This window comes from Stegastes partitus, unplaced genomic scaffold (assembly GCF_000690725.1).
Source record: "Stegastes partitus isolate 25-593 unplaced genomic scaffold, Stegastes_partitus-1.0.2 Scaffold297, whole genome shotgun sequence".
Taxonomy (NCBI): domain Eukaryota; kingdom Metazoa; phylum Chordata; class Actinopteri; family Pomacentridae; genus Stegastes; species Stegastes partitus.
In genome coordinates, this window is record NW_007578028.1 from 229,196 (window position 1) to 253,853 (window position 24,658).

The 24,658-nt window shown below is 41.5% G+C and overlaps 2 protein-coding genes across 4 annotated transcripts; both read right to left on the bottom strand.

Annotated features, from left to right (window-relative positions):
- Window positions 1-2,113: 2,113 nt before the first annotated feature.
- Window positions 2,114-19,673, bottom strand: trip10a (thyroid hormone receptor interactor 10a). 3 transcript variants are annotated; one of them, XM_008283084.1, is made up of 15 exons: window positions 19,097-19,673; window positions 13,596-13,711; window positions 12,942-12,998; window positions 12,375-12,522; window positions 11,501-11,563; window positions 10,901-11,005; window positions 10,658-10,786; window positions 10,006-10,152; window positions 9,680-9,868; window positions 6,886-6,909; window positions 6,160-6,269; window positions 5,795-5,927; window positions 5,444-5,532; window positions 5,234-5,367; window positions 2,114-3,638 (listed from the first exon to the last, which is right to left on the bottom strand). In XM_008283084.1, the coding sequence occupies exons 1-15, from the start codon at window positions 19,118-19,120 to the stop codon at window positions 3,487-3,489; spliced, it is 1,620 nt and encodes a 539-aa protein (XP_008281306.1). In that variant the 5' UTR covers window positions 19,121-19,673; the 3' UTR covers window positions 2,114-3,486. The 3 variants fall into 3 exon arrangements, with proteins under 3 accessions (XP_008281306.1, XP_008281305.1, XP_008281307.1); XM_008283083.1 differs by lacking the exon at window positions 6,886-6,909 and adding an exon at window positions 7,201-7,365; XM_008283085.1 differs by lacking the exon at window positions 6,886-6,909.
- Window positions 19,674-19,760: 87 nt separating this feature from the next.
- On the bottom strand, window positions 19,761-24,522 carry LOC103358208 (hemicentin-1). Its single transcript, XM_008283082.1, has 10 exons — window positions 24,291-24,522; window positions 23,280-23,561; window positions 22,864-23,181; window positions 22,439-22,741; window positions 22,048-22,323; window positions 21,559-21,885; window positions 21,223-21,459; window positions 20,844-21,071; window positions 20,456-20,716; window positions 19,761-20,327 (listed from the first exon to the last, which is right to left on the bottom strand). The coding sequence occupies exons 1-10, from the start codon at window positions 24,340-24,342 to the stop codon at window positions 20,137-20,139; spliced, it is 2,475 nt and encodes an 824-aa protein (XP_008281304.1). The 5' UTR covers window positions 24,343-24,522; the 3' UTR covers window positions 19,761-20,136.
- Window positions 24,523-24,658: the final 136 nt, after the last annotated feature.

Consider the following 24,658-nt stretch of genomic DNA (forward strand, 5'->3'; position numbering starts at 1 on the left):
GATTTATCTCTTGCTACCGCAGACATGTGAAAGGCACAGTAATCCACCAGTAACCATTTACCATCACCATATGCTAAAATCAATCATCATCAACCTCACACTTTTATGGGGGAAATCCTCTGATTCTGCAGCGGTGATATTATTTCTTATACAAATTCAGAGGAAATATTCACGTATCAAATGCTGAGAAATGTGAATTCAGTCTGGCTTAATAAGAAACAGTAAGTGATCTGTTTTATTCCACAATTTTCGTAATGAGTATTTTTGCTCATTTACACAAAGGCCTAAGTGCATAAGTTATTTTTCTACACTGCTGAAACAAGTAAATGTTTTTTTTATTATTTGCCTAAATAGAGATGTTTTATTAATGAACAAAGATTATACTGAGGGGCCATGTTAAGTAAGAGGCATGTGCCCAAAGGTCTTTCAGCAGGATGGATGTTCCAAACCACAGGAACAGCTCCAGTCATTAGGTGAGAGATAATAGAAATAGTTCAATTAGTGGAAGTAAAGTCAGCTCTGTTATCCGTTTTAATAATACATTATAATGGATGCAAAAAAGCCATTGCACCACTCTGTGTTGGTTTTATACCTCCCAACACGTTTTCTTTTCCGTCCGGTATCAAGCCCTGATCTTTACAACAGGTGCTGCTGGAGTCGATTGGGGTGTGGCCAGGCCTGCAGTATGCCTGAAGTATGAACTCACAGCGTGTCCCACAGCAGCTGCTTTATTCTCTGCTGTATGATCAGAGTGTGTTTCCCCACAAACGTCCCCACCAGGGTGAGCTGAGGTGCCAGGATGCAGTGTTCTCTCCCAGCTGCATGCAGGGGCAGGATGTTGGCTGGATCCAGTGGTCTTATTGAAAAGCTGACCTTTAACGCATCTTGAGAATAAAGGCTTTGCATACAAATGATGATCTGATTCCTCAGTCATCTGGCCAGTCAGTCAATGCCACAGCATGCTGCTGCTGCTGAAAGCTCCCTGAGCTGAGCTCCATCATTTCTCCTGGTGATTTTCAATTTCATTAAAAATATGATAGAATAATTTATTTAAACCTCTTTTTTTATTGTTTTGTTTTTTAAACCAAGTTCACATTCATTGTCTTTCTCTTCACTTGTCTGTCTTTGTGAAAAAGGTGATGTGAAAGTGGGACACATGCCAGTTTGGGGTTATTTAATTACTCATTATAAACACTATGGTTTTCAAGCCAGTGCAATTTAATCAGGTATGCAAATGCATGGCCTATATATTGAAAACATAATTATGCAGTGAGGAGAGTAGATGGCAGATCTATGACACTACCCTAAGAAATGATGCAACAATGCCACCTACTGAGAAGGAGTTGCATGCACTCTATTGATTACCACGGAAACGGCAGTACATTCTGGGCCTTGTTCCTCATTTTATCAAGCTTTTGGAATTTTGCATTGAGCTGTTGTTGTTGTTGTTGCAGGGCTTTCTGCCAAAAACAATAGCAACTTAGAGAAAAAGAACCCTCATTATTACAATGCACTTTAAATTCATCAAACTCATCAATGATTTGGATGTGGCTGGATTGTCTTGCAATTAAGAGATGCATTTTGTAGTTTTCTGGTTGTTTACAACATTCAACACTGTATCCAAGTCACAGAGGAAAAACCTTTCAGAATTCGGCATGTCTGTGCTCATTTGGCATCTAAAAATAAAAGAGAAACCCATCAAATAGCTGATACAATGCAGATGCAAAATTAGAGGCTACTCTGAAAACAATGATTAATATGTAAAGCCATGGCATGATTTGGAAAATAGCGATTTCAATGTGAAATCTGTTAGCAAGCCTGAAAACAGAACCCCCCCTCTGCACTCACTGCCTCATTCATTTAATGGTGCGTGGAGCCACATTTTTCATCCCACTGAAACCACAAATTCATGTTCTCCAGTTTCCAGCTTCAGTTCAAAGTGATGCTTGTTCACAAGTATTGATTTAAATGTGCTGTGAAGCTGAAAATGTATCGACTGGGCTGTTCTTGGGGACATAAACTCTTTGTCACTGGATTAAATAACTTTAGACCTCAAAGTCACAAAAATCCACAAGAAAACTGCACAGACTCTACAAGACGGCCAGATACCATGCTTGTTTAAAATATTTAATTTTTCAAGTCCAGAGATGACACAACCACTTCTAACTTTGAAATGTGCTTTACATTTATTAAGTCTTGGAAAAAAAAGAAAATATCTTAAATGTAAAAATGGTATATACACAATGCTTTTAACCAGAAAGGCACCAAAGACACATGAGCAGTTACTTGATAAGTAATGCTTGTTGCTGGCTCCGTAAAAAACAGGACATGGATCAACTTGAGAAGGTGTGAAGTAAATCCAAATAAAACATAAGTAGCAACAAAATTAGATACTTTTAGTTTTCCTCTCACAATGTAACAATCTTTATTGAAATGGTTAAAAAGCTAATAAGACAATAGTGGTGTTGTGATAGCTAAAATATATATTATTTATTACATAAATACAATGGAGCACATTTTATGTGTGCATTATTTACTCCCTTTTGTGGCTACAGACTGTCCACTATGTGTGCAAGGAGAAAAGAACATCATGAAAACATCCTTAATACAAAGTACAACTTCTGTCAAACATGAACATTTTAATTATACACATTTGTAATAAATTATTTTTAGTACAATGTTCAGGTTGTAACTGTAACAGCTACTGTATATCCTCACTACTGCTAAAGGTCTGAAATGAACTTAAAAAAAATGATATGGCTGTGATTGTCTGAACTTTAAAGTGTTTGTTTGGTCGTGTGTGTGTGTGTGTGTGATTTACCATGGCAGGAGAGCTTTGGACCCACAGTTTGTTGGAAACCAAAAGTAAAGCATTCCCCCCCAAAAAAACCTCATTCCTCCCCTGGGGACACTCAAGTGCTATTAAAGGTAGGAAGTGGCACAGTGGAGACAAATGAGAGCTGAAACAGGTCGTATACTCTAGCTCCAGCGGTGGAATGGACTGCCATGAGTCAGAGCAGGTCAGTTTTGAACTGAAAAAGGTAAACATGTGAGGTAACTTCCTCCTAAGTATTACTGATGTTAAAACTCAGTGTGAAGATGACAGCAGCACTCATCGTCCTCCTCCTCTTAATTCTTCCTCTCACATTCAGAACGAATGCCTCATTAGGCTGTGGAACGAGGCAAAGTTTTGTACCGTAATGGTGCCTAAGATGTAAGCATGACTTTTTTTTTTTAACCAAAATATTATTATGACATAATATCAGAAAATGAAATAACCTTATGGTATAACTGGGACTGCAAAAATGTGCTGTTATCTATGAGAAACATACTGGTAGCACCATCTCTCTGCACAAATGCGCCACCTTATTTAAACCTTTCAGACACTCTGGTGCTCCTGCCCATTAGTGACTGGTCCAATAGGGATAAACTGCATTCAGGTATGTGAAGTGTTAATCCATTTTTCTCCCTTTCCTCATGCGTCTATCATTTGTTAAGGGAGATGGTGACATAAGATGTAGGTATGTAGCCTTCATCCCCATTGTTCCTACGGACACGGGTCCAACCATCCCCTTTGTCCTCCTCTACCACAGCCAGCACCTCCCCTTCCTGCATAGAGATGGTCCCTTCACTGGCACCTGAAAGGGAAAGATTAGATTAGATGATAGCAAATACCGCTGAGTTCATTTTTGCATACAAGTCTGCACAAACCTTGCTCAGTCGAACCATTGCAAAAACACTGACTCACGATTTTTCGTCCATAAATGGTTGTGATCAGCCTTCTTATATTGGTTTGAGAAATGTAAACCGTCCTACTGAAAGCTACATAGACACTCCTGGATGTATTATGATGTTGGGAGAACCTACAGGTTATATTTACGTATAAAATACATGACTGTCCCTGCATCTTTTAACTAATAGCACGCCCTAATTTCCAGAGAACTGTACTACGAAGCAACATTAGTGGGTCAGTAAAGTATGCTGAGCCTAAAGCCAAAGTTTTCAGTGTCATAAGGGTGGTTCTCTTTAAACCTGCTAAATCACCATGGTAATTTATGCTGTACAGCTATCCTGCTTCAGAGGAGATTATGTCCTGAGTTTCGGATATAAGTTCACTCTAAGAAGAGTCACCCTTTAACCAATTAGTTTCCTGATGATTCTCTATGAGCAATACAGATTCTCAGCTGAGGGAATGAGGTACATCTGTAAACCTGTTGCACTGTACATTAGTAATTCTACTGAACGAAGCCGTGCAGCTACAGTATCACACACTGTATGTGCTGCATTGCCACAGATACATACATGCATTCAGTTGGTAATGCAGAAAAAACACATATATGCATTTATACTTGGTCCTGATTTGCTGCCCGATCTGTTTTACACTGCGGCTTCTGCAGCTAATAGAACACAGATTAGAAAATCAATTACACTATTGGCATTTATTACAGAGAATATTCAATCCATAAAATTAATTTTACTTTGATCTTGGCCAAAAGCTAAAGTGATTTCCACATATCCTTCATCATGGGACACAGTCAGACCTTAATGCACTTTCTTAAAATCATGTTTAAATTTATGAAGATTAAAGCTGAAGAGCTCTAATCTGCAGCTGCATGTATCAGGAAAATACATTTATGAACATCCGATTAACATTTTCTACCAGCATTCCAGTCTTCAATCCTTTGCAGTAACAGCGCTTTTTACCATAATGAATATTTATATTCCCCACAGCTCTCCGGAATAACAATCTGTTCCTCTTGACTGAGGTAGGCAGCACACCATTGGCCCACTTCATTCAGAAGAACAGTCACATGACACGTTAAATGTCCCCTTTCATTTGGTCTGGAGAAGAAAGCCATTCTTAACGAAGAAAGCTGACAACCACTGTTGTGATATCGTTGACTGGGGTTTTAGGTTTTGTGAAGCCAGTTTACACAAAGACAACCAAGCTGTGTGAAAACAGCGTCATGGTACAACCCTCAGGTGTTTGTGTGGCTCAAAATACCCCTCCAAAGATGACCCAGATTCTCTGGCTACATTGATACAACAACAATGGTAAAGAACACCTCACAACTCCACTTTATAGGAAGACAACTAGAACAGCTGAAGTTTAATTGAAACTCATCTCATCACACGTACTAGTCAACAGAGTCACTTCACTGTGTGCCTCATCTTGCCAACGTGCTCTTTAACAACGCCGAAAGTCAGTCAGTGAACACAGCCTGTGACATACCAGGGAAGTTGTACATGGCCGTGCATTTCCCAATAGGAGCAGCTAGTTCCTCGTCCTCAAAGTCATCGTCAAACTCAGCGTAAATGGCTTGGGAGGGATCAGGAGTGCTTTCATCCGAGTGAGCGCCGTCAGGGCTGGGAAGAAAACACATCGGTTTTCTGTACAGAGTTAACAACAAACCAGTGTTTTCAAAGCAGAATTCGGTCTTACCTGTGTATATCATGAGCTCCGTTATTGTTAAATGCGTGAGATTTATAGCGCAACGTGTCTCCTCGACCTCCTGCTTCAGCCAGCCATGTCTACAAGATGAAAAGGAGGCGCAGCAGAAAGTATCATCAGTGTTGGCTGTTTTTGAGCGTTTAAAGATACAAATGTTGAGCCATTTTCATTTGTACAGGTGCCACCCCATTAGAAGTGTGCTGAATAGTTATTAGCAGTAGTTCCTGTCTGCGATGCACTCATAAAACATGCAGACAAGGATGAAGAAAACTGCATTATAATATATTAGAATTAACAAATAAGGGCCTCGTAATATGAATAAACAACAGAGGTCAGGATTACCTCATATTTGTTCTGCTCTGCTCTGAGCCGCTCTATATTCTGGGATGTCTGGTTGATTTGGGATGCCAGACTCGCAGGGTCTCCCATCTGAGGATTTTTCTCATAAACATCTTTCATCTTTCCTAGTGCTTCACTGAAAGGAGAAAGAAAGAAAAACAGGAACAAGGGGGGGGGAGAGGGGAAAGTGACTTTCAACAGAAACCAGTTCCCTGCAGAGCTCAGGGGTGAGTAAACAATTCAAACAAACAGATGTCAGAGGTAAGTACACTGCATGAATATTATATCCACACTCCCGCCAAAGAAGTTCCAACAGAGACGGTTATTAACACGCAGAAGGATGCCCACATATGCACAAAAACACACACCTCTGATCTACTTCCTTTTGCAACTCTTTGCAAATTTCCTCTAATTTCTGTTGTAACCTCTTCCTGCGCTGTTCCGGGGGTAGATGGGCGAAGTCCTCTGTCACTGTAGGCTGTAAGAGGTCACAGGAAGGGTGGGTTAGCACTGAACTGGTTCTCACACGCACACAGTTTCATAATGGAAGTCACCATGGTGAGAGAGGAATACAACCGAAGGGGGACACCAAGCCTGTGGTTTGAGTTCAGCTCAGGAAATAATGTCCAACTGACAACTACTTTCAAATCTCCTTCTTTTACATTTGGTTGGTTTCGTTTCCATGGAAAGCTACAGTACATCAGTAAGCTGAACACAAGACCACCACCCATGGACCAACATTTTAGAATTGCATTTTTTTTCAACTTAAAGTTTATTAAATGTAGTTTTAATGGCAAGAGGTGACACCAAAAAAGAGCACAATTTCAAAAGCGAGTTACTGAGTGTTCGGTTTCCTCTTGTGACACCAAGCATCAATCCCTTCCTCCACCACCAGGTGGCCACCTCTTCAATACAAACTCAGCTGGACAAGCTTTTTGCCACAAAACATGATGGATGCAGCTTGTTCAGTCTGTGGATTACAGAAACGTGTAAAGGGAAATTATAATGGCGTGAGTTGTTGTAAAGGAAAGGTGGCCATCTTTATGTGTCAAACAGCTGAGACCCCCCCACACCAGCTTTGTTGTCCATATTACCATGATCCTCTCTGGAGTAAACTTCTGAGGGGAAAAAGAAACAGTACGTGTATATGAAAACAAAAAATAAATCCAAAAAGCCTTAAATGTGCTTCTTCCTTTCCACTCCAAAAAGAAATTCATTTCATATTTTAACGTACAGAAATGTTAAAAATACAAACTGTAAGATCAATACTGCATTTCTTTAAAAATGTAAATCCTCTCATTCATCTGAGGAATTCAGTGACTCTTGCTTAGGCCTGAACACAGGATGATGAGTGAGGCCTTATGAGTGGAGGTCTCCTGGCACCCGAACCGTCTCCTCTGGTGACTCACCGATCTCCTGAGTGTCCGGAAGGAAGAGATTCTGGGTTTGACTGTCTTATTGATCTCCTTCAAACAGTACGACAGGGGGTCCCGGCCAAACTTGGGGGAAGGGGGTCCGTTAGCAGGTGACGGGGCAGGGGGTGTGGAGAAAGGACTGAGCGTGGAGGAAGAGAGCTGGGGTGGGGCAAGACCAAAGTACCAGCACCCAACAATGAGGTATGCAGGCAGAGAGTGGTGTATTGGGGGGGAGGGGGAGGGGAGGAATAAAGGAGAAATTGGGAAGACAAAAACAACAAGGTGACAAGGGAAAGAAAAAGACACCGTCAACACCTTAAAGCACACCACAAAGCCAGGAAGACAACACTGGAGCAAACCCAGCCACGAGCCCAAAGAGCATGAAAGCACAAACACAAAACTGTCTCTTTGGCGCTCATAAACACAGACATTAAAAAAAAAACACACACACACAAACTACACGGCAAGCAAACCAACCACAGCTCCCACACTGGTGCCACAGCAGCCCAACACCTGGGCAGAGTGAGCAAGCCAGCAGTCGAAACCACATTTATATTGATGAGAGTTGAAAAACGTGGCTCTTATAACAACGTATCAACATCTTCAAATCATAAATAAAACGACATTTTCCTCCCCATGTTCAGTGCAGACAAAGCTTTACAACTACAGATTGCTCAGGATTTCTTGTGTTTGCTATGCTCCAGTGGGCTAACTTGTGATATAGATCTTTTTTTAGATAGCCCCAATTTCAGAGTTTACAAAGCTGTGTAAAGTTTGGTTGCAGCATTCCTGAGTGTCCACGGTACAAAAAATGGTCAGCTTCTTCATTATTACCATTATAAATGACAGATATCATTGCTTAAACTGTGAAAACAAGACCCGTGTTGTAAAGAAAAAGTCAAATTCAATCATTTGGATTCAGTGCAAAGAAAAATCATCATCATGGCTCACCCAGTAAAAGTCTGTATGAGTGTGACCTATATAGATAAACTATCAACTCATACACCAGTACAGCTGTTATAAATAGCCTGCTTAATTACCACAGTGGGATGGTGGTATATAGATTTTTGAGGCTTGATGAATCCCCCGTGTGACCTATCAGAAAGAGGTTAACTTGAAAACACGCCCGGAGTGAACTGCGCAAAAATCTCTTGATGTGAGCCGCACATCTTTGTGGAGAGGTGGGGGTGGGATCTATTAGCTAAATTACACAGGAGGTTGATGGCTTCTAGTCTTCAGTCCTGAATATCTAAAACAGCCCTACAACAAGGTCCCCTGTGTAAATACCGAGAGCTGAAAGTACAACACTGTTATTATGTGAGCATCTACTGCGTAGGTGCTACTTTTCTTAAGAGTTATGGGGATCTAAGTACAGGAGAGCAGTTAAGAATGGGAATGTTTAGGAGCCAGACATAAACCAAGAGCTCGGTCAAGCCGATGTAGTCAGCCTCCTATTCATACTGCTCAGGCCTAATTGGGAGAGCATGACTGATGACACAGAGCGCTGTGCCACACACATACACAGAACAGGGAGAGCGCAGAGCAGAGCACAGCCACCAAGACATGCAGGGAGAAGAGAGGTGCTGAACAAGCAAACACTGCAGGGAGGAAAGAAGGGATCATTTAGAGCTGGGACTGGAGGAGGGGGACCATTAGCTGGTTAGTGGTCAGCCACTCATATCACCAGTTTAAATTTGGATCTCAGCAAGAATGCTCCATTGAGATAACATTCATGATTCACAACTTAGTGAAGCTCTTCTGCCCCAAATAGATACTAAGGTGCAAATGTAAAAATATCAGCATTAACATTTAAAGCATAAATGTGTGTTTGAACAGGATCCAGTTTTTTTTTTTCTGACCGGGTAAACCTGGTATCATTCTGATGCTGGTACAAAGATTTTATTGTGATGTGACACATAATGCCAGGTTCTGGGCAGTATAATGGAAGCAGTGTGTTTGTGGATGCCTGTAGAGGAAAATTCAATGTTGTTTGGGTCCCGTGCTGATGAAAGTACAAGCACAGCAGAATGCTGACTGCCAGTTGACCTATTGCAAACCACACTGCAGCGATAGGGAGGGTGTGGGGGGGGTCAAGGTTTATTCACTCACAGCCAGGGACAGAGTCATGCAAGGGACCATTTCTAGAAGTGTTGGGGTGTATGTGAGTTCATGTATAATATAATGAAAAGGTTCATGCATTATGATACTGAGCTTTAGAGATGAAAAGGCTGTGTGTGTTGTTGCAACCACGGGTTCACTATGTGTGCTATCCGTTGGGAATTTCCTGACTCTGCCATGCAAGGAGTCACCCACTAATATGACTGACTGCAGATTTTAAAATCACTAATGCATGGGTTAGCTAACTCATTCACCGCACAACTTCCACAATCCAAAAAAACCACATCCGTTAATGTGAGGCCACGTCACTCGGCTAAATTAACAAAATGTGCTCTGCTTGAGAGAAATGTCCTACCTTACTCCTTTTGCTGAAAAGCCAAAAGTTTTTGCTTCTGTTCTTCCCAAGAAGGTCCATGGGGCCTTTAGGTGTCCCCAGGCTGCTGTCAGAGGAGGCTCGGTTGATGCCCTGACTGTAGTCTTCAAACTCCACATCTCCAGGACGTTCAAAGCCTGACTTGTTCTGCTCTATTACAACCATGGAGTCCTGCATTTAATGCAATTATGGATAAGAGCAATCAAGAGTTATTTTCAAACAGATGTATAGCTGATACAGCTCTACATGAGCTTCACACAGCCATGCCACATATTAAAAACCATTTGGCAGTTTTGAGAACAACTTACATTTTTCTCATTAACGTTAGTGCCGGCTTTAGTAATGCCCTCCAGGCACTTGCCAATGATGGGCATCACATGCTTCTCTGTGTCTGAGAACAAGATGTAGCCTTGCGCCAACTTCTGTACCCGCCTCTCATCCAGATCCTGCAATTTCTAGTGAACACAAAACAACAGTTGCTCACAAACTAACATTATTAGAGATAAGACAAAGGCCAAAGCATAACCCAAACCACAATGTGCGTTTGAATATTGAGCTTGCGATACAATATTTCAATCATTAAGAACCTTCTTTGGAAAATATAATAACATATAATAGCTGAATAAGTTTAGTTATTAAGATTTTCTTTCTGAAGTTGCTATGGAATTTTCAAAGCGAGAGTTTTAGCATATAAATAGGTGAATCAAAATTATATGAGGACGTCATCTTGGCTCTAAATCAATATAAGTCGACTGGCTATTTGGTTAAAAGTTCAAGGCAAATTCAATCTCAATGTTATTACTCAGTTACTTAATTTTGCAATATTCCATGCAAATAACTAAGTATTTTATTTTTGTTGTGGTTTTCAATTCTGGCTGCCTAACAACAGTTATATCTCCACACACAACTCAAATAAACGATGATGGCACATTGTCATGTTTCAGTAGGTAATTCACTTACATTGAAAATGAGCGGCATGTCGCTAAAATAGAACTGGTTCTGTTCTTTGTTGTATTTCTGGAGCTGGGCAGCGTAGTCATTCTTACACTCCTCTGCTACATGTGCTCTCATGTGAGCCTGTTGTTTGGCCTAAAACCACACATAACACAAACAGGTTGGCAACGTGCATCTCATCTTCTATCATTCTAAATACTATATGTCGATTTTCTAACTATTCAATATGTAGTTTTCCCTCCTTGTTACTTTTTCAACGTCGGCTTTCGTGGCGTTGATGTCTTGATCGGTCTTCTCTGCATACTGTGCCGCACGCTCTGCTTCTCTCCATTCTCTCTCGAAACGCTTTTTACTCTGGTGGGGAAGGAAAGAAAGAGAGAGAGAATAAGAGAACGGCTGTGTGAAGCGAGGCCATTGCCTGAATGAAATATGAAGAGGTTCTACTATTTTGAGCAAAGCTTTTCTTTTCTTTTCTTTTCTTTTTTTTAAACTGTCTGAAAGGAGGGACAGGGGAGGTTTCAGGCTTTGGGAGCATAACATCTCCCTTCATCACTAAGCAGGACTGGGACTGATGATGTAGTAGCAGCTTAAAAGGGGGCGGCTTTCCACTCTGCTCTTCTGCTTTTACTATACACAAATATTGCCACCTGACTGACCACACTCAGTGTCCAACAATTCACTTGCAGAGAGACTTTCATATCTTTCACTTTGAGCTCAGCACAAACAAAAACCAGAAAGAAAAGCAACCTAAGAACTTTGCTCATTATTAAAGAAAATGCTGTTGTAGTCGACGAGGCATGTTGGGGGTTAAGATGACGTTTGATCTTTGAATTTAAGACTTATACTTACACTGTCGAGCTGCTTGTAGGTGCTCTCCAAACTCTGCTGGGCCTTCTTGGCCTCCATCAGATACTGCAGACATTCATAAAAATAGCCAGAGTGAGAGGGGGGTCAGATGACAGAGAAAGACAGAGAGAGACAGACAGACAGAGAGAGAGAGAGAGACATGTGTAGGGGCAGACAGAATAAACAATGACCTCCAAAAGCCACACAGCATAACAGACATGAAAACAAATACCAGTGTGTCTGTTTGAGACATAACGTCTTCAGCGAGGGCCTGTACATGGCTGCACTCTTCTGTAATCCAACGGGACAAAGCCAAAGCATTCCTCCAGGAGAAATGGCACACCACTGCTCAGACCAATGCCTCCCTCAGGAGACACCAAGAACGGCTTCTTTCCTGCCACAGTAGCGAGATCTCCACATCTTCACTCCTCTTTTAAAATCTCCTTCTCCTCCCCTCTTATTCTTTACATTCCTCTTCATAAGTGGGTGCTGCACATTTCAAATAAAAATCCAGTGTGGCACGCCGTCAGACGTTTGTTAAACATGTTACTGTAGGCCTGTACACCAATGAAGACAGCATCTCAGATAAAAGGGAGCTTAAAGAGGAGCTAAAATCAAGAAGTAGACAATGAAACTAGTACAAGTGGTGCCATGAAAGTAAAACAGAACTGGCCCAAAAGATCACTACAACCCAGCTTCAGGTAAATGGCTATTATGAGGTTGTCAACAAAGCTGCAGGGAAACATCCAGCACACATTGTGTTTCACCTGTGAAAACGTGCCAGATTCAGTTTATTTGGCGTATGCTCGTCACTACAAAGACAGACTCAACGCGGGACGGAGCATAACCCAGTTGGTTCTTTCCATATCAGCCTCACCGTCTTTCGCTCCTGCTTGAGCTCTTGCAGGTACTTGGTGAGATCGATGCAAATGTTCATCATCAGGTTCTCGGCAATTAGCTCTCTCTGCCCGGCGTAGTCATTCATCTCATTCAGGATGTCCAAAAAAGACTGGTAGCTGGAAAACCTACCATTTAAGAGGAGGGGAAAGGAAAAGGGTGGAAAAGTAAGGACACAGTGATGGGACCACTTGATAAGATGATAAATACACAGGCTCAAAGAGAAGTCAGCAGTGAGTCAAGTCATGATAAGGAGATCATGACTTCCTTATTCCTGCTTCCCTCCAGGGGCGTTTAAATGGCACCAACAACAAACTTGCACTGGATGAAACCAGTAACTGAAAGTCCTCGCAGTTTGAAATATGATATGATTTGCTCATTTGTTGGGTGCCTCAGTGCTTAACATGCCTTAAGGGCCAGGGTGTAAATCCAGACTGACACAGTGAGCTCAGGTTCAGCTGACACTGCTTTGCAACTAAAAGTCATACTTGAAGTTCAAAAATTACACTTTTTTTTAAAGAAAGACTTTGCTACAAAACCCACTCACCTGCACTCCGGCTCATCTTTGCTGCTTCGCTTTAGGTTATATTTCTTTGAAAGGTTCCTGCGGACAGCGACAGTGCATCGGGCAACTTTTAAACAAATACTTAACACGGTGGGAAACGGATGAACGGATGGATAACAGTGCAAGAAAGCTCATTAAATGAAGCTGTTCTTATGTAATCACTGGCTGTTTTCTACACAATAGGATTAAAAACAAAACTCCACTATGAACATGTTTAAATAGCTGTTCTTCCTTGTTTCACTCTCCATCTGACCACATCCTGTCTATCATGCGCCAGTCTGCTCCCACTTCCTCTCCTCTCCAGCAAAGCTCAGCACTACAACAGATGTGGGCCTGTGACTTGGGAAACAACTGGGAAAGGAAGCACTGTGGATGAAGCCAGAGAAGGGAGCTATGGAGAGAGACTGAGAGTGCGCTGCAGCTGGAGAATTGGGCTAGTGTTTCAGAGACAAGTGTGATTCTGTCCCAGACTAGTCATACGACCAACAAACATTTCATAAACAGCCTTTTAACGCACACCCATGCAAGTCCGAGCACAAACACACACACACACACACACTGACGCAAGCTGCTTTGAGCAACACACTCGTGCACAAGCATTTGAGACAGGCAAACAACAACAAAAACAAGGCCTACCTCAGTTGTTTGGCATAGTTTTGCTCAACCTCTGTTCTCTCCTTCACAAACTTCACATACTTCTCCACCAGCTCCAGGCCAGACTGTGTGTGCTTCTCAATGATGTCATATTGGTCCTGGGGGAAAGAACACGAGAGACAAATAAGGAAAAGAAAAGACGCAGAACATGTGCCAACTTCTAGGTAGTAACTGGGATGTTCCTCCGGTTGAGTTTGAGGTCACCGAGAAGAATCTTGAATGGATCATTCCTGCATGTTCGATTCCAAGTGTGCAGAAAATCTTGGCAATGGTCTCTAAACTTCCGCTTAGCTTTAAATCATGTTTTTCGAGGAAAACAACAGCCAAAGGACGCAGGGTCACAACAGGAGCCAGACATGTCAGGCAGGAAAACTGAGGCACTCATCTGTAATAGTAATCTTTAAAGCAATGTATCATTAAGGGTTCTCAATAATGTTTCACCTACAACGGAATTTGCTGCCTTTTTGGTTTCACACTGTACAGTATAAAGGAGCCGCATATTGCTTCTCTTCCTCTTTCATCGCTCATTTGCTAAGGCGGTTTATGACACCTTCAAGCTCAGACAAGTCTGTTAAGAGTGAGAGATGATATCGAAGCCAATCTCCTCTCATTCTACACAAAGAGCAATTCCCCCCCAAGCTTTCTTTGCTGCTGACTTTAGCATTTGAGGTGGGGGCATTTTGAAAGGGGATTCCTGACAAGTTGGGCCATGTTCTTCTGTACCCTTCCTGCCCTTCAGGTAAAACAAAAGAGACAAACCCCAAAAGAATGAGACAACATTGAACCTAATTACAGAACGCTGTTTAAAGGACGGAGGCCTGCAATCCATCGCCACAATAACACCTAGCCAATAGGCACTGTTGGGGTTGTAATTCATGGTCATTAATTGTAGAACAGAAGTAATGATAGACAATACGGCCAACTTTCCAATTTCCCAAGGTGGCTGTATTCACAACAGATGTTCATTTAAGATGGGTAAATGTAGCAAAGAGAAGAGTAGTGGAGAAACAAAATAGAGGATTTTAGTGCGTTACGTTGTTCAAATGCGGCTTGCTTAAAGCTAGAAAGTGACTATTTATTTATAAAGGACTTGAAGTTGAACAGTAGAGGTCGGCATCCAGTACACCCTCACCACATCAGCAGAACAGAAGGCTGCAATTATCTACAGTGACCGTAAAACACAGTTAATTTAGGTTTAGATTCATAACTGGGAAAAACTTGATGTGCTGCCTCTAACCCAGTAACCCCAAACACACAAAATAACCAAGCAGTGAAGGGCAGCAGGAATCAAAATACAACTTGGATACAATTCATTTGCTAAGGAGCGATGCAGAATATAGCTGCTAACTTTTGGTGCCTGTTAGTCGAGGAATGACCTAAAAGCTGCCGTCAAATTATCAGGAGGTTTTGTGAAACCAGCTGTATGGCAAGATGTGATAGAAGTAAAACATATATGAAAGATTGAAACCTAAATAAACTAAAGTAGTGTTCGAAACCTTAGTAGCAGAAGCGGAGAATCAGCATATGCAACATAAAAGTGTCAGTGTCATCAACTTGGTGCTACACTCACTCCCACCAGGGTAACTGGGATCACATTTTGAGGCTTTATTTACAGTTTTCTAAGACTACGAGGAGTGTATGCATCAGTATATAGTAAGGCTATGGCAGCACAAATGGAAAGTTTTATTCTGCCTGCAGCGCTTGATATATGTATTTGCATAGAGAAGTCTATTATTTGCATATTCAGTTTCTGGACTGCTGATCAGAGCGTGGCATAGTGTACAGGAAAGGCCAACTACTGTGGAGATTAATGGGGGCCATAGAATTGCTAAGTTAGATGTGTTGGGTGTAGCCTTTGTGTATGATGGGCAGATGGTTTGTCCCCATACCAGCATTTTGTCTCCCACTTCAAGGGATACAGATGCCCCACTCCAACAATTACACACATCTGTATACAATTCAGTTGCACAATACATACTTTTCAATACTGACAAATTTGATCAGGAAATATGTTTAAAAAATGGAGCACCTCTGCAGTAAGATAAAATTTCTTGCATTACAGCTGTACCTAATGATAGCCATCTTTCAATAGTCTTTTTGTGGTATACAGGGTTTTTCCCGCATTGAGGAATTCTTGGTGCCCATGATGAAGCTTTAAGCCAGCCCCCAAGGAAAAGCATGAGCACCAGACTGATAAGAATTTAGAATAAAAATAGCAATTCTTTTTTTTTTTTCATCAGTTTAACCGGTGGTTTTCACCAGCCAAATACCCATTCTGAGCCAGAAACACAACAAGTATACCTGGCATTCTTGGATAAAGCATAGCAAAATCACTGTGACTTTAATAAACAGATCTTTTGGGGAGTGTCAGCCAGCATCCTTTATCTAGAAATACATTAGAGAGATTAGACATATCTGCCCCAGCATGATGTAACAAAAAGCCCAAGACATATACTGTAGCTTGTCAAAGCATTTATGCTGTCAGGAGTGTTGGAAGTAAGTTGTGCAAAAAAGCTGTTTTTCACCCATTGCTGAGTGTATACTTTTCACAACAAGGTAGAAAACAACACTTTCACTGGACTGTTTTCCTCTTGCTTCTTGGTACCAACAGTCTAACAGCATTTTTAAAACATTTAATATGATTACATATGATGTAAGTATCCTGAGTGCACCATGATAGAAGATTTTGTTTTGTTTGTTTGTAATCTCGAAACTACTGGAGTACACTGATGTTACGACGATGTTGTCAACCTTCACGTTAGTGTATCTGTCCCTGCAAAATCACCAAGAAAATTAATGTAGCCAGGGAACAATATCATGAACAGCATCAGTTTATTGAAAAAAAGCGAGAAACTGACCTGAGGAGCAACTGACAACAAGGCTGAAAAGATTCTCACACTTTAAACCTATGAGAAAGGATGGAGGTAAACCAAACACAATCCAGCTGATGAAGTGAATGCACACTTAAAATACTGAAACAGAGAACTGGGTTATGCATTCTTTCTTAGTCTAAGTAAATAGTTGTGCACACATTGTGGTTCTCAGGTGGAGTGCAGCGTTGCTGAAAGAAAATTACCCCTAAATGAACTCTAGCTATGAGCTCTTTTTTTTTTTTTTTAGAAATGGCAGAAAATGTAGCATTTGCTTATCTCTATGAATTCATAATGGCTACTTAATTCAAAACAGGAATGCAATTACAAAACAGCAACTTTATTAAAAATAGCTTGCAAGGACACAATCAGAGTCTTGTCAAACAGCAGTGGCTGTCAGACTATTTACATTTATCACCATCCAAAGCCACAGTCAGAATCTTTACAGGTCCCCATAGACGGAATTTGTACCGAACAGATTTTCATAAATCACAAATGTCTGCTAATATACAACCTATAAATGTTAATGCTTTTGTTTGAAGAGCAAATGGCATGTTTGACTAGTATGGTTTGCATGTCTGTTGTTTCATTACAACTTCATCCCTCCGTGCATGCCTTCCCATAGTTTAGACATTTTGAATTACAGTATTTCTGAAATGTTGTAATGCGTTCTTTAGGAATGTCTCGTAGCACCAGTTGTATCTTTTTCTCCTTCTCTCATTCCATCATTTTTGACGGGTTAGATAAATACTCTAGTTCTGCCCTTGTAATTATAGAACTTCTAAATAAGGAAAGCAATAACCTATTTTTTATTGCACAGATTTAGGGAAGGGGGGTGCAATAAAAGCCTAATAGTCCACATCATGAGGTCTCAGGTCTCATTTGAGGCTCCACAAAGCAAGCGTCCAAAGCGTCCTCTGCACCTTATCTTTCAATACTTCCAGTAATCCCAGAGAGGAACTGGCATCAAGTGAAAGCCACATAACTTCCAAAGGAGTCACCCTAAAAGTCACCAACATACAAGTCTTGGATGGATGTTTCAGCCTTGAGTCACCCTGTCTTTAGAAAATTAGGGGCCAGGCCAGACCTGCCTCATGGCAGTTCTCAGGAGTGGCCTCGCAGCACTCACTATCACAGCTAATGCTTACACTGATCTTGCACGCTGCAAACTGGTGCCTTAAAATAGCCAGTGGATTAACAACAATCAGGAGACAGATGCCATTGAGCTGACTTGGCTGCAGCTAAACATTAACAGAACCAATTATGTCTGCAGGGCTTTGTCTAACCAGACAGGTGAGGCAACAACCAAAGGCACAGACTGTACAAAAACTTTGAATGAAGTCACTAATATCTCAAAACAGCCAAGGACAGGATACTGGCTTTTGTGTGGAGAATTTCCTCTACAAGCAGTGAAACTACATCATGCGACGGAAGAGGAAAGACTCATACTGAAACAGAGCCTCTGATTAATACTGGGGTACGGATGTTTCTCTGAATCAATCAAAGTAGGGCAAAACTAATTAGGCTGTTGCACCAGCTCGTACGACAGAAAAGGGACAGGGTAGGAGGCCTAGGGGGACACTGTAATGAGGTCACAACCTCCCTATCCTCATCTTTGCAATGCTCCATTTTACAGGTTCCCTGAGAAAGTGTGTAACAAAAGGGTTTGTTTAGGTTCTGAATACTGTCGCTGCTTCTATATGCACATTGTGCTCACAGTTTACTATTTCACAGATTCGTTTTGACCTCCTAGACAGCCTTCATATGTTACAATTACCGGCTGAAACTGTTCATTTTGAATTCTATATAGGTTGACTGAGGCTAAGAAAAACTCATATTCAGTCAAATCTGTTTATATAAACATTCAGTCACCCAAAGCACCCTATCACAAAGGAATCTCTTGCAATCAGCGCACAAAAGTAGACACATAATGCAGTTTATCGGTGAAGAAGCTTGTGGTTGTCAAGGTAAATCACACTATCTGATTTCATCTCTATGGAAGCAAGGTGTGCCAGTGTAAACAGTGAAGCATCCCACAGGGTACAACCCACATCTGCAGTTAAAAACCTTTCTGTAGGCAGAACAACACTGTATTTTGACAGCATTTTTCTAGTGACACTGTATGTCCGGCTCATATGATCTGAAATACTCATCAACCTGCTGTCCAGCTTGTTTTTGACCAAGTGTGTGCAGATATAACTTTTTTTTTTTAAAGAAAACAAAAAATGAAAAGCAGCTAATTTGACAGGGAGAGAAAAGGACTGTGGTAAACAGCAAAGATGCAAATAAGACCATTTATGTGTGCAAACGTAGTTCCAGGATTAAGCTTCACTTTTCCATCTGAGTTACATGCTGGTTGTGGCTTCACTCTTTGTTTCAGCTCAAACTACAAGAAAACGCTCCGAATATGGGTCAGTGTTCGTGAATGCACCGTTCTGCAAACACCAGTGGGTAGCTGGAGCCAGCGTTCCACCGCTTCTCCACACGTTCACTAGTCCTCACCAGAGGAGACACTTTTCCAGCGCGCACTGTCCGACAAAACGCATTATTGCCATCCTGAGCAAAAAAGAAATACTAAATGTCAGCACAAGCGAGCCAGATGAAGGGACTCACCCAAAGCTCTGTTCCCCAATCCATGTTCAGCTTGTCGGCCAAGCTGAGTGACTATCCCGAATACAAAGAACTTCTCCAAAGTTATCCAGCAGCTCGGAGGACGGCCCTGGCCAGAATAATCCCGACGTGAGAAATAAATCGCAAACCACGACGCGGTGCGGTTTGTGTTTCTTCAACAAATAACGTGAATCGGCATCATAATTAACTAATTAACTTGGGATGGCAGTCGTTAGTCCAGTTTGTCCAAATATTTTTCATAGCGAAGGAAACAGGGACTAACTAGCTTTCGTATCCGCGTCACTCCCAAATCCTAAGTCTTAAAGGGGCAGCGCGCCCAGCCAGCCGCACACGAGCCTGACCGCTGGGACTGAGCTCCCTCCTGACAGCTTGGAGGGGGAGAAATTAAGTTTTTGTTGCTCTGTTCTACCCTGGTTTATATTAATTATATATATTTTTTTAAGGATCCACGAACATTTTGTGCCAGACATGCCGCGCGTCAGACTTACCCACATGAATCACATCATGGAGTTCATCATCAATCATCACACATTGTCCTCAGCAGCTGATGCTGTAACACACTGACTGATGCTGGCAGGTTTAGACATTCACACACAGCACGATTCAAGCCATGGATGACTCACAATGAAGAGCTGAGGCGTGGGAATGGGGTGCAGTTCTTTCTTCTTTTTTTTTTAATCAAACTCACCCTTTCAATTTTTCCACTTCATTAGCTGCAGCAGTGTCACATAAGGCCTATAGTTTACACAGCCCTAACCTACACTGTTTATACACATATACATTCCTTGTTGACTGTAAACACATGTAAAAATATATATATATCACAAAAAAACTTTCCAAATTAAAGCCCAGCATATTAATAATAATGGTTATTTTACTGTATGTGTAGCTTTATTACAGTTGCTTCATCAGTAGCTTTGCTTGGAAAACATGTGCTCACTACTGGTACCTCTCCTTTGTACAAAAGATATTTTTCCTCTGTTTCCGCAGGTGTGAAGTACAGTTCAGCGTGCACCACATAATCAAGCTGTTACCCCTTCAGATATAGTAGTCATGGGGACACTTGAACCATCCTTGGCGCTGTCAGGGACAAAATTATATTGTCCTTTTTTTTTCTGCTGTTTGAGTAAGACCAAGAGGAGCAGGATGATGATGATGACCAGTATAATAAGCAGCCCCACAACGACTGGCATGGGGATTCCACTGGATTTATCTGGAAGACAAGTGAAATAAAGTACCATAAATTGATAAAGTATTCCTCTTTTTTTTTCTGTGTATAGCAACATTAACATCACTTACAACTTCACTGTGTACATTTCCACACAGGGTCAATAATCCTACCTTTCATCTGCAGTGTGACAGATCTTGTCACTGTCCCAACTTTATTCGTGGCAACACAGCTGAAAACAGACGTGGTAGACGTGGCTTCTGTGACAGTGATGGTAATCTGGCGCCTCTCAGTGGCCTCCTTCACATTCGCTACAGAGCTGAACTTCCAGGAGATCACAGGGGAAGGGTTGCCCTCAGCACTGCAGTCTAAAGTCACATTTTCACCCAAGGTCACTTCCTTTGTGGAATTTCCCTCCTTGAATTCAGGGGCATCTGTCGGGAGGGGGGGGTGAGATTTGAGATGAAGAAATAATATGCAGGAAAAAGACTTCAGATTCACTACCAACATACAACGTTCAAAGACAATTTGTGTAATGCTAAAAAAAAAAAAAAAACTTACACAAAATATCAACATGCATAGTGTGTTCGGCTTGTCCATGTTTGTTGGTTGCTCTGAGTAAGTATTTTCCACTATCATGCTTTTTCCAGTGCTGTGAGGAATCCATGCTTTTTCCATCTTTAAACCAGGCAAGGGTGGGCACAGGTAATCCCTTTGGTTCACACTTGGTTTGGAGTATAGCATTCACTTCAACCTCATAGGTCTTATTACAGTCAAAAAACGGTTCATCTGTGAACATAATATCAACATAGTTTTCAGAGCAAACATTGGCAGAGTAAATATAAACTTGTCATAAATCTCTTTGATACGGTGCATGTGAAATCTCAGAAAATGATCTATATTGGAATGAAATATACAATCAGCCAGAGGATGCACTCACATTCGACTGTGATTTGAACAGAGAAGTTGCTACTGCCCAGGCTATTTTGAACTACAGCCGTGTACTTTCCAGAGTCAGACCTTCTGAGTGGCTTAGATGAACTGATCTGTTTATCCTCATAGAACCACTGAACAGTTGGTGGAGGGTTTCCTTCAGCTGGACAGGGCAACTTGTCCATACTGAACTTGTGTTCCACACGAGCGATATTGCTTGGACAAGCTTTGATGAACGGCTTATCTACAAGTAAATATCAGAACAGATTTATCGAAAATGTATATTTGGGAAGTATTTAGTGAGTTAAAAAAAAGTAAATAAAGAGTTGTGTGGAATGCTTACAGTGCACGACAGCAGTGTAAGGTGCTGATGTTTCAGAAGGGGGGAACTCTGGTCCGTTGGGTCCAAGTTGCAGCTCAGCCTTACATCTAAATATGGATCCATTGTATTCTCTCTTAGTGGTGATGTTGAGCTTAGAGGACACATCTTGTGGGGTTTTGATGGAGCTGACAATCCTGTCTGCGAACACAGTTTCATTGCCACGGTACCACTTCACTGTGAGACTCCCCGCTGGAGCTACACTGCTGATGTCACATTTCAACTGGTAGTCTGTGCCCTCCACCATCGGACCAGGATGCACTGCAGAGACTGACACTGTGTCTGGAGTCTCTGTAAATGAAGCAAAGAAAAATAACTGAAAAAAATCCAAGCATGATATTAATATCCCTAACATACAATCAGTATGCACAAACGCATTTACTAGTATTACTGAGTTATTGTTGGTTTATAACCCAGCCTGTTTTAATTTCATCATTAAAGATGCATACTTACTATAAAGAGTGACGTTTGGACTCTTTTGACACTGTTTTGTGTTACCATGTTCATCAAGAACATTCAGAGAAATGTAGCATGAAGGTACAGTAAAGTCTTTCAGTTGTTCAACGTTCCAAGTGACAACAGGAGGCGATTTAAATCCCGTGCCGCCAACTGGAGCCTCCCAGCCCATTCCCACAGCATCTGTGGCTGATGTGCTGCAGTTAACTGAAGCCGGATCTCCAAATCTCACCACAATTTCAGACGGCGTCATTGTGAGGGGGCAATCATCTGCTACTCACAAGCAAACATATTCAGTCAGCGCTTTGCTTTGGTACACAATAAGAAACGTATAATCGAAAAGATGATCAAGACTGACACTAGCTGTAAAGTCAGCAAGGATGTTTACCTGGTGGTGTGGCTGCCTCAGGGGTGGGCATGGCAGCAGGAGCGACTTCCATGCTCATTTTTATCACATGAACATGGAATTGCTTACTTGTGTTTCCCACATCATTGGTAGCTGTGCAGGTGTAGGTTGCGCTGTCATTTACTCGAGTAATGTTGAGACTGCTTGCACTCTCCAACATAGCAACCCCATTATAGGTCCAATGGAAGACAGGCAGAGGGTTCCCCTCAGCTTCACAAGTCAGAGTAACATCATCATCCTCAAGTAAAAAGATGTCCTCAGTATCATTTTTCAGCTCTGGAGCATCTAAAGAGGCAAATGTAGGCTTTAATTATTCAAATATTTAGATAAGTACACAGAGTTCCACTTTTCTGAATCTAAAAAAAAAAACGTTTATCTTGCCTTGAAACAACAGGATGTTTACTCACAGTGTGCCGAAACATTGTATGTTTTAGAAATAACAGGAAGTTGTGGTCCACCTGGCCCTAAGTCCAGCTGAGCCTCACATCTAATCCGAACTTCTTCTCTTCCTGTGCTGATGTTGAATGTCAGGACAGAAGTCTCATTTACCGGTGTTTTGGTTGTGTCGTTGAAAGAGCTGGTCCCGTTGAGTTGATCGTTTTTGTAAAACCTCACAGTGAGGTTTTGAACTGGAGCAACGTTGACGACGTCACACTTCAGCTCGTATCGTGTCTCTTCTGGTGTTGCTTGGACAAACTTTACCGAAGAAATGACTTCTGGATTCTCTATCAAAAAATAAAACAAAAACAAGATTAAAGTTAGTTAAATAAACACATTGTCTATGACTTTCAACTGTACTGTACGCATTTAAAATTCCACTTACTGTAAACAGTAATTTCAAGCTCTTTGCTGCATTCATGGGAGTCATTCAACTTTATTTTGCACTCGGCTCCCACATTCCAGTCTGACAGCAACACTGATTGGTCAACAAACATTTCATCCACTACGGGGGGAAAGCTTTTATTCCCAACTCTCCAGTAAATCATGTCGTGATCCTCAAATGTGCTGGTACAGTTAACCTTGACTTCCATTCCATATTCCTCTACGATCCGAGGAGGTTCCAGGCTGAGAGGATTGAGCTCTTCAGGGCATGCACTGTCTGCATCTGTGGACAGACAAACAGCAATTTAAAACAGACTTTGCTGCACTCTGGTGGCTCACTAACGCGTATACTCATTTATGCTGATAAATGGAACGCAGCACGCTGTCATGTTCAGAAAGTTTTCAGTAATCCGAGAGCTAAACCTCCAAACCTGTAATCTTGTCTCATCAGACTTTACCACTGTTCCATTGAAACAATCATCAATACTCATCATCAACACTCACACTTTTAACAGAGAGAACTTGCACCTAGCTTCTTTTTTTTTTTAAGACAATGCTAAATTTTAACTTTAAAATTAAATATGAGCTTCCTGTTTATATACGTTCCATCACCACACCCGGCTCCAGTTATAGTCAACAGCTATATCAGCGGAAGTTTTTTCACCACAGACATGATAACACCTGCCTCTCCCACTTCATATCACAAGTTTACTCTTATTTTTTAACATGTTTCACTTTACACAAAGTCAAATGCTACAACCACTACAATTTTCATCTTTTTGTCTTCCTTTACAATTCTCTAACAGTCATACAAAGAGAAAAATGTTTTCTATGATTTCATTTTCCGGCCCACGTTTCTGTAGCTACCACGGCAGGTACCACGTGGAAACTAAGAGCAAGCAACAAAACTACCCACGTATTTGAATGTGTTTTTATCGCAAACCATGGAATTAAATAACATAAAACATTTTAGATCAATGCAGACATGTTGCAGAGCATCACTATTACTCACCACGCTGTAAAAGCACAAGCAAGACAATGCCCAGAATCCTGAGAGCCACCATGTTAGATCAACTGCAGGAGATAGGAGATGGATGGAAGAGGTAAGGTGTGTTTCAGGATGGTCCAGAGGATGTCCAGCCTAAAGATCTCTATTAGATCAAACCTGGCACAGAGCTGGCCCCTAATGCTGCTGACACTTAAACAGGCTTAGGTAGAAAACGTGTTAGCTACAGGAAAAATTCAACGCCCAGATGTACAGGAAATTGCCTGTAAAGCGGAAATATGAAACCATGACCACAGTCAGCTGTTTGTGAAGCAATTGCACACGATATGATGCCCTCCTCCCATATTTTGTGTAGTCATTTACTGTGCCTTTTC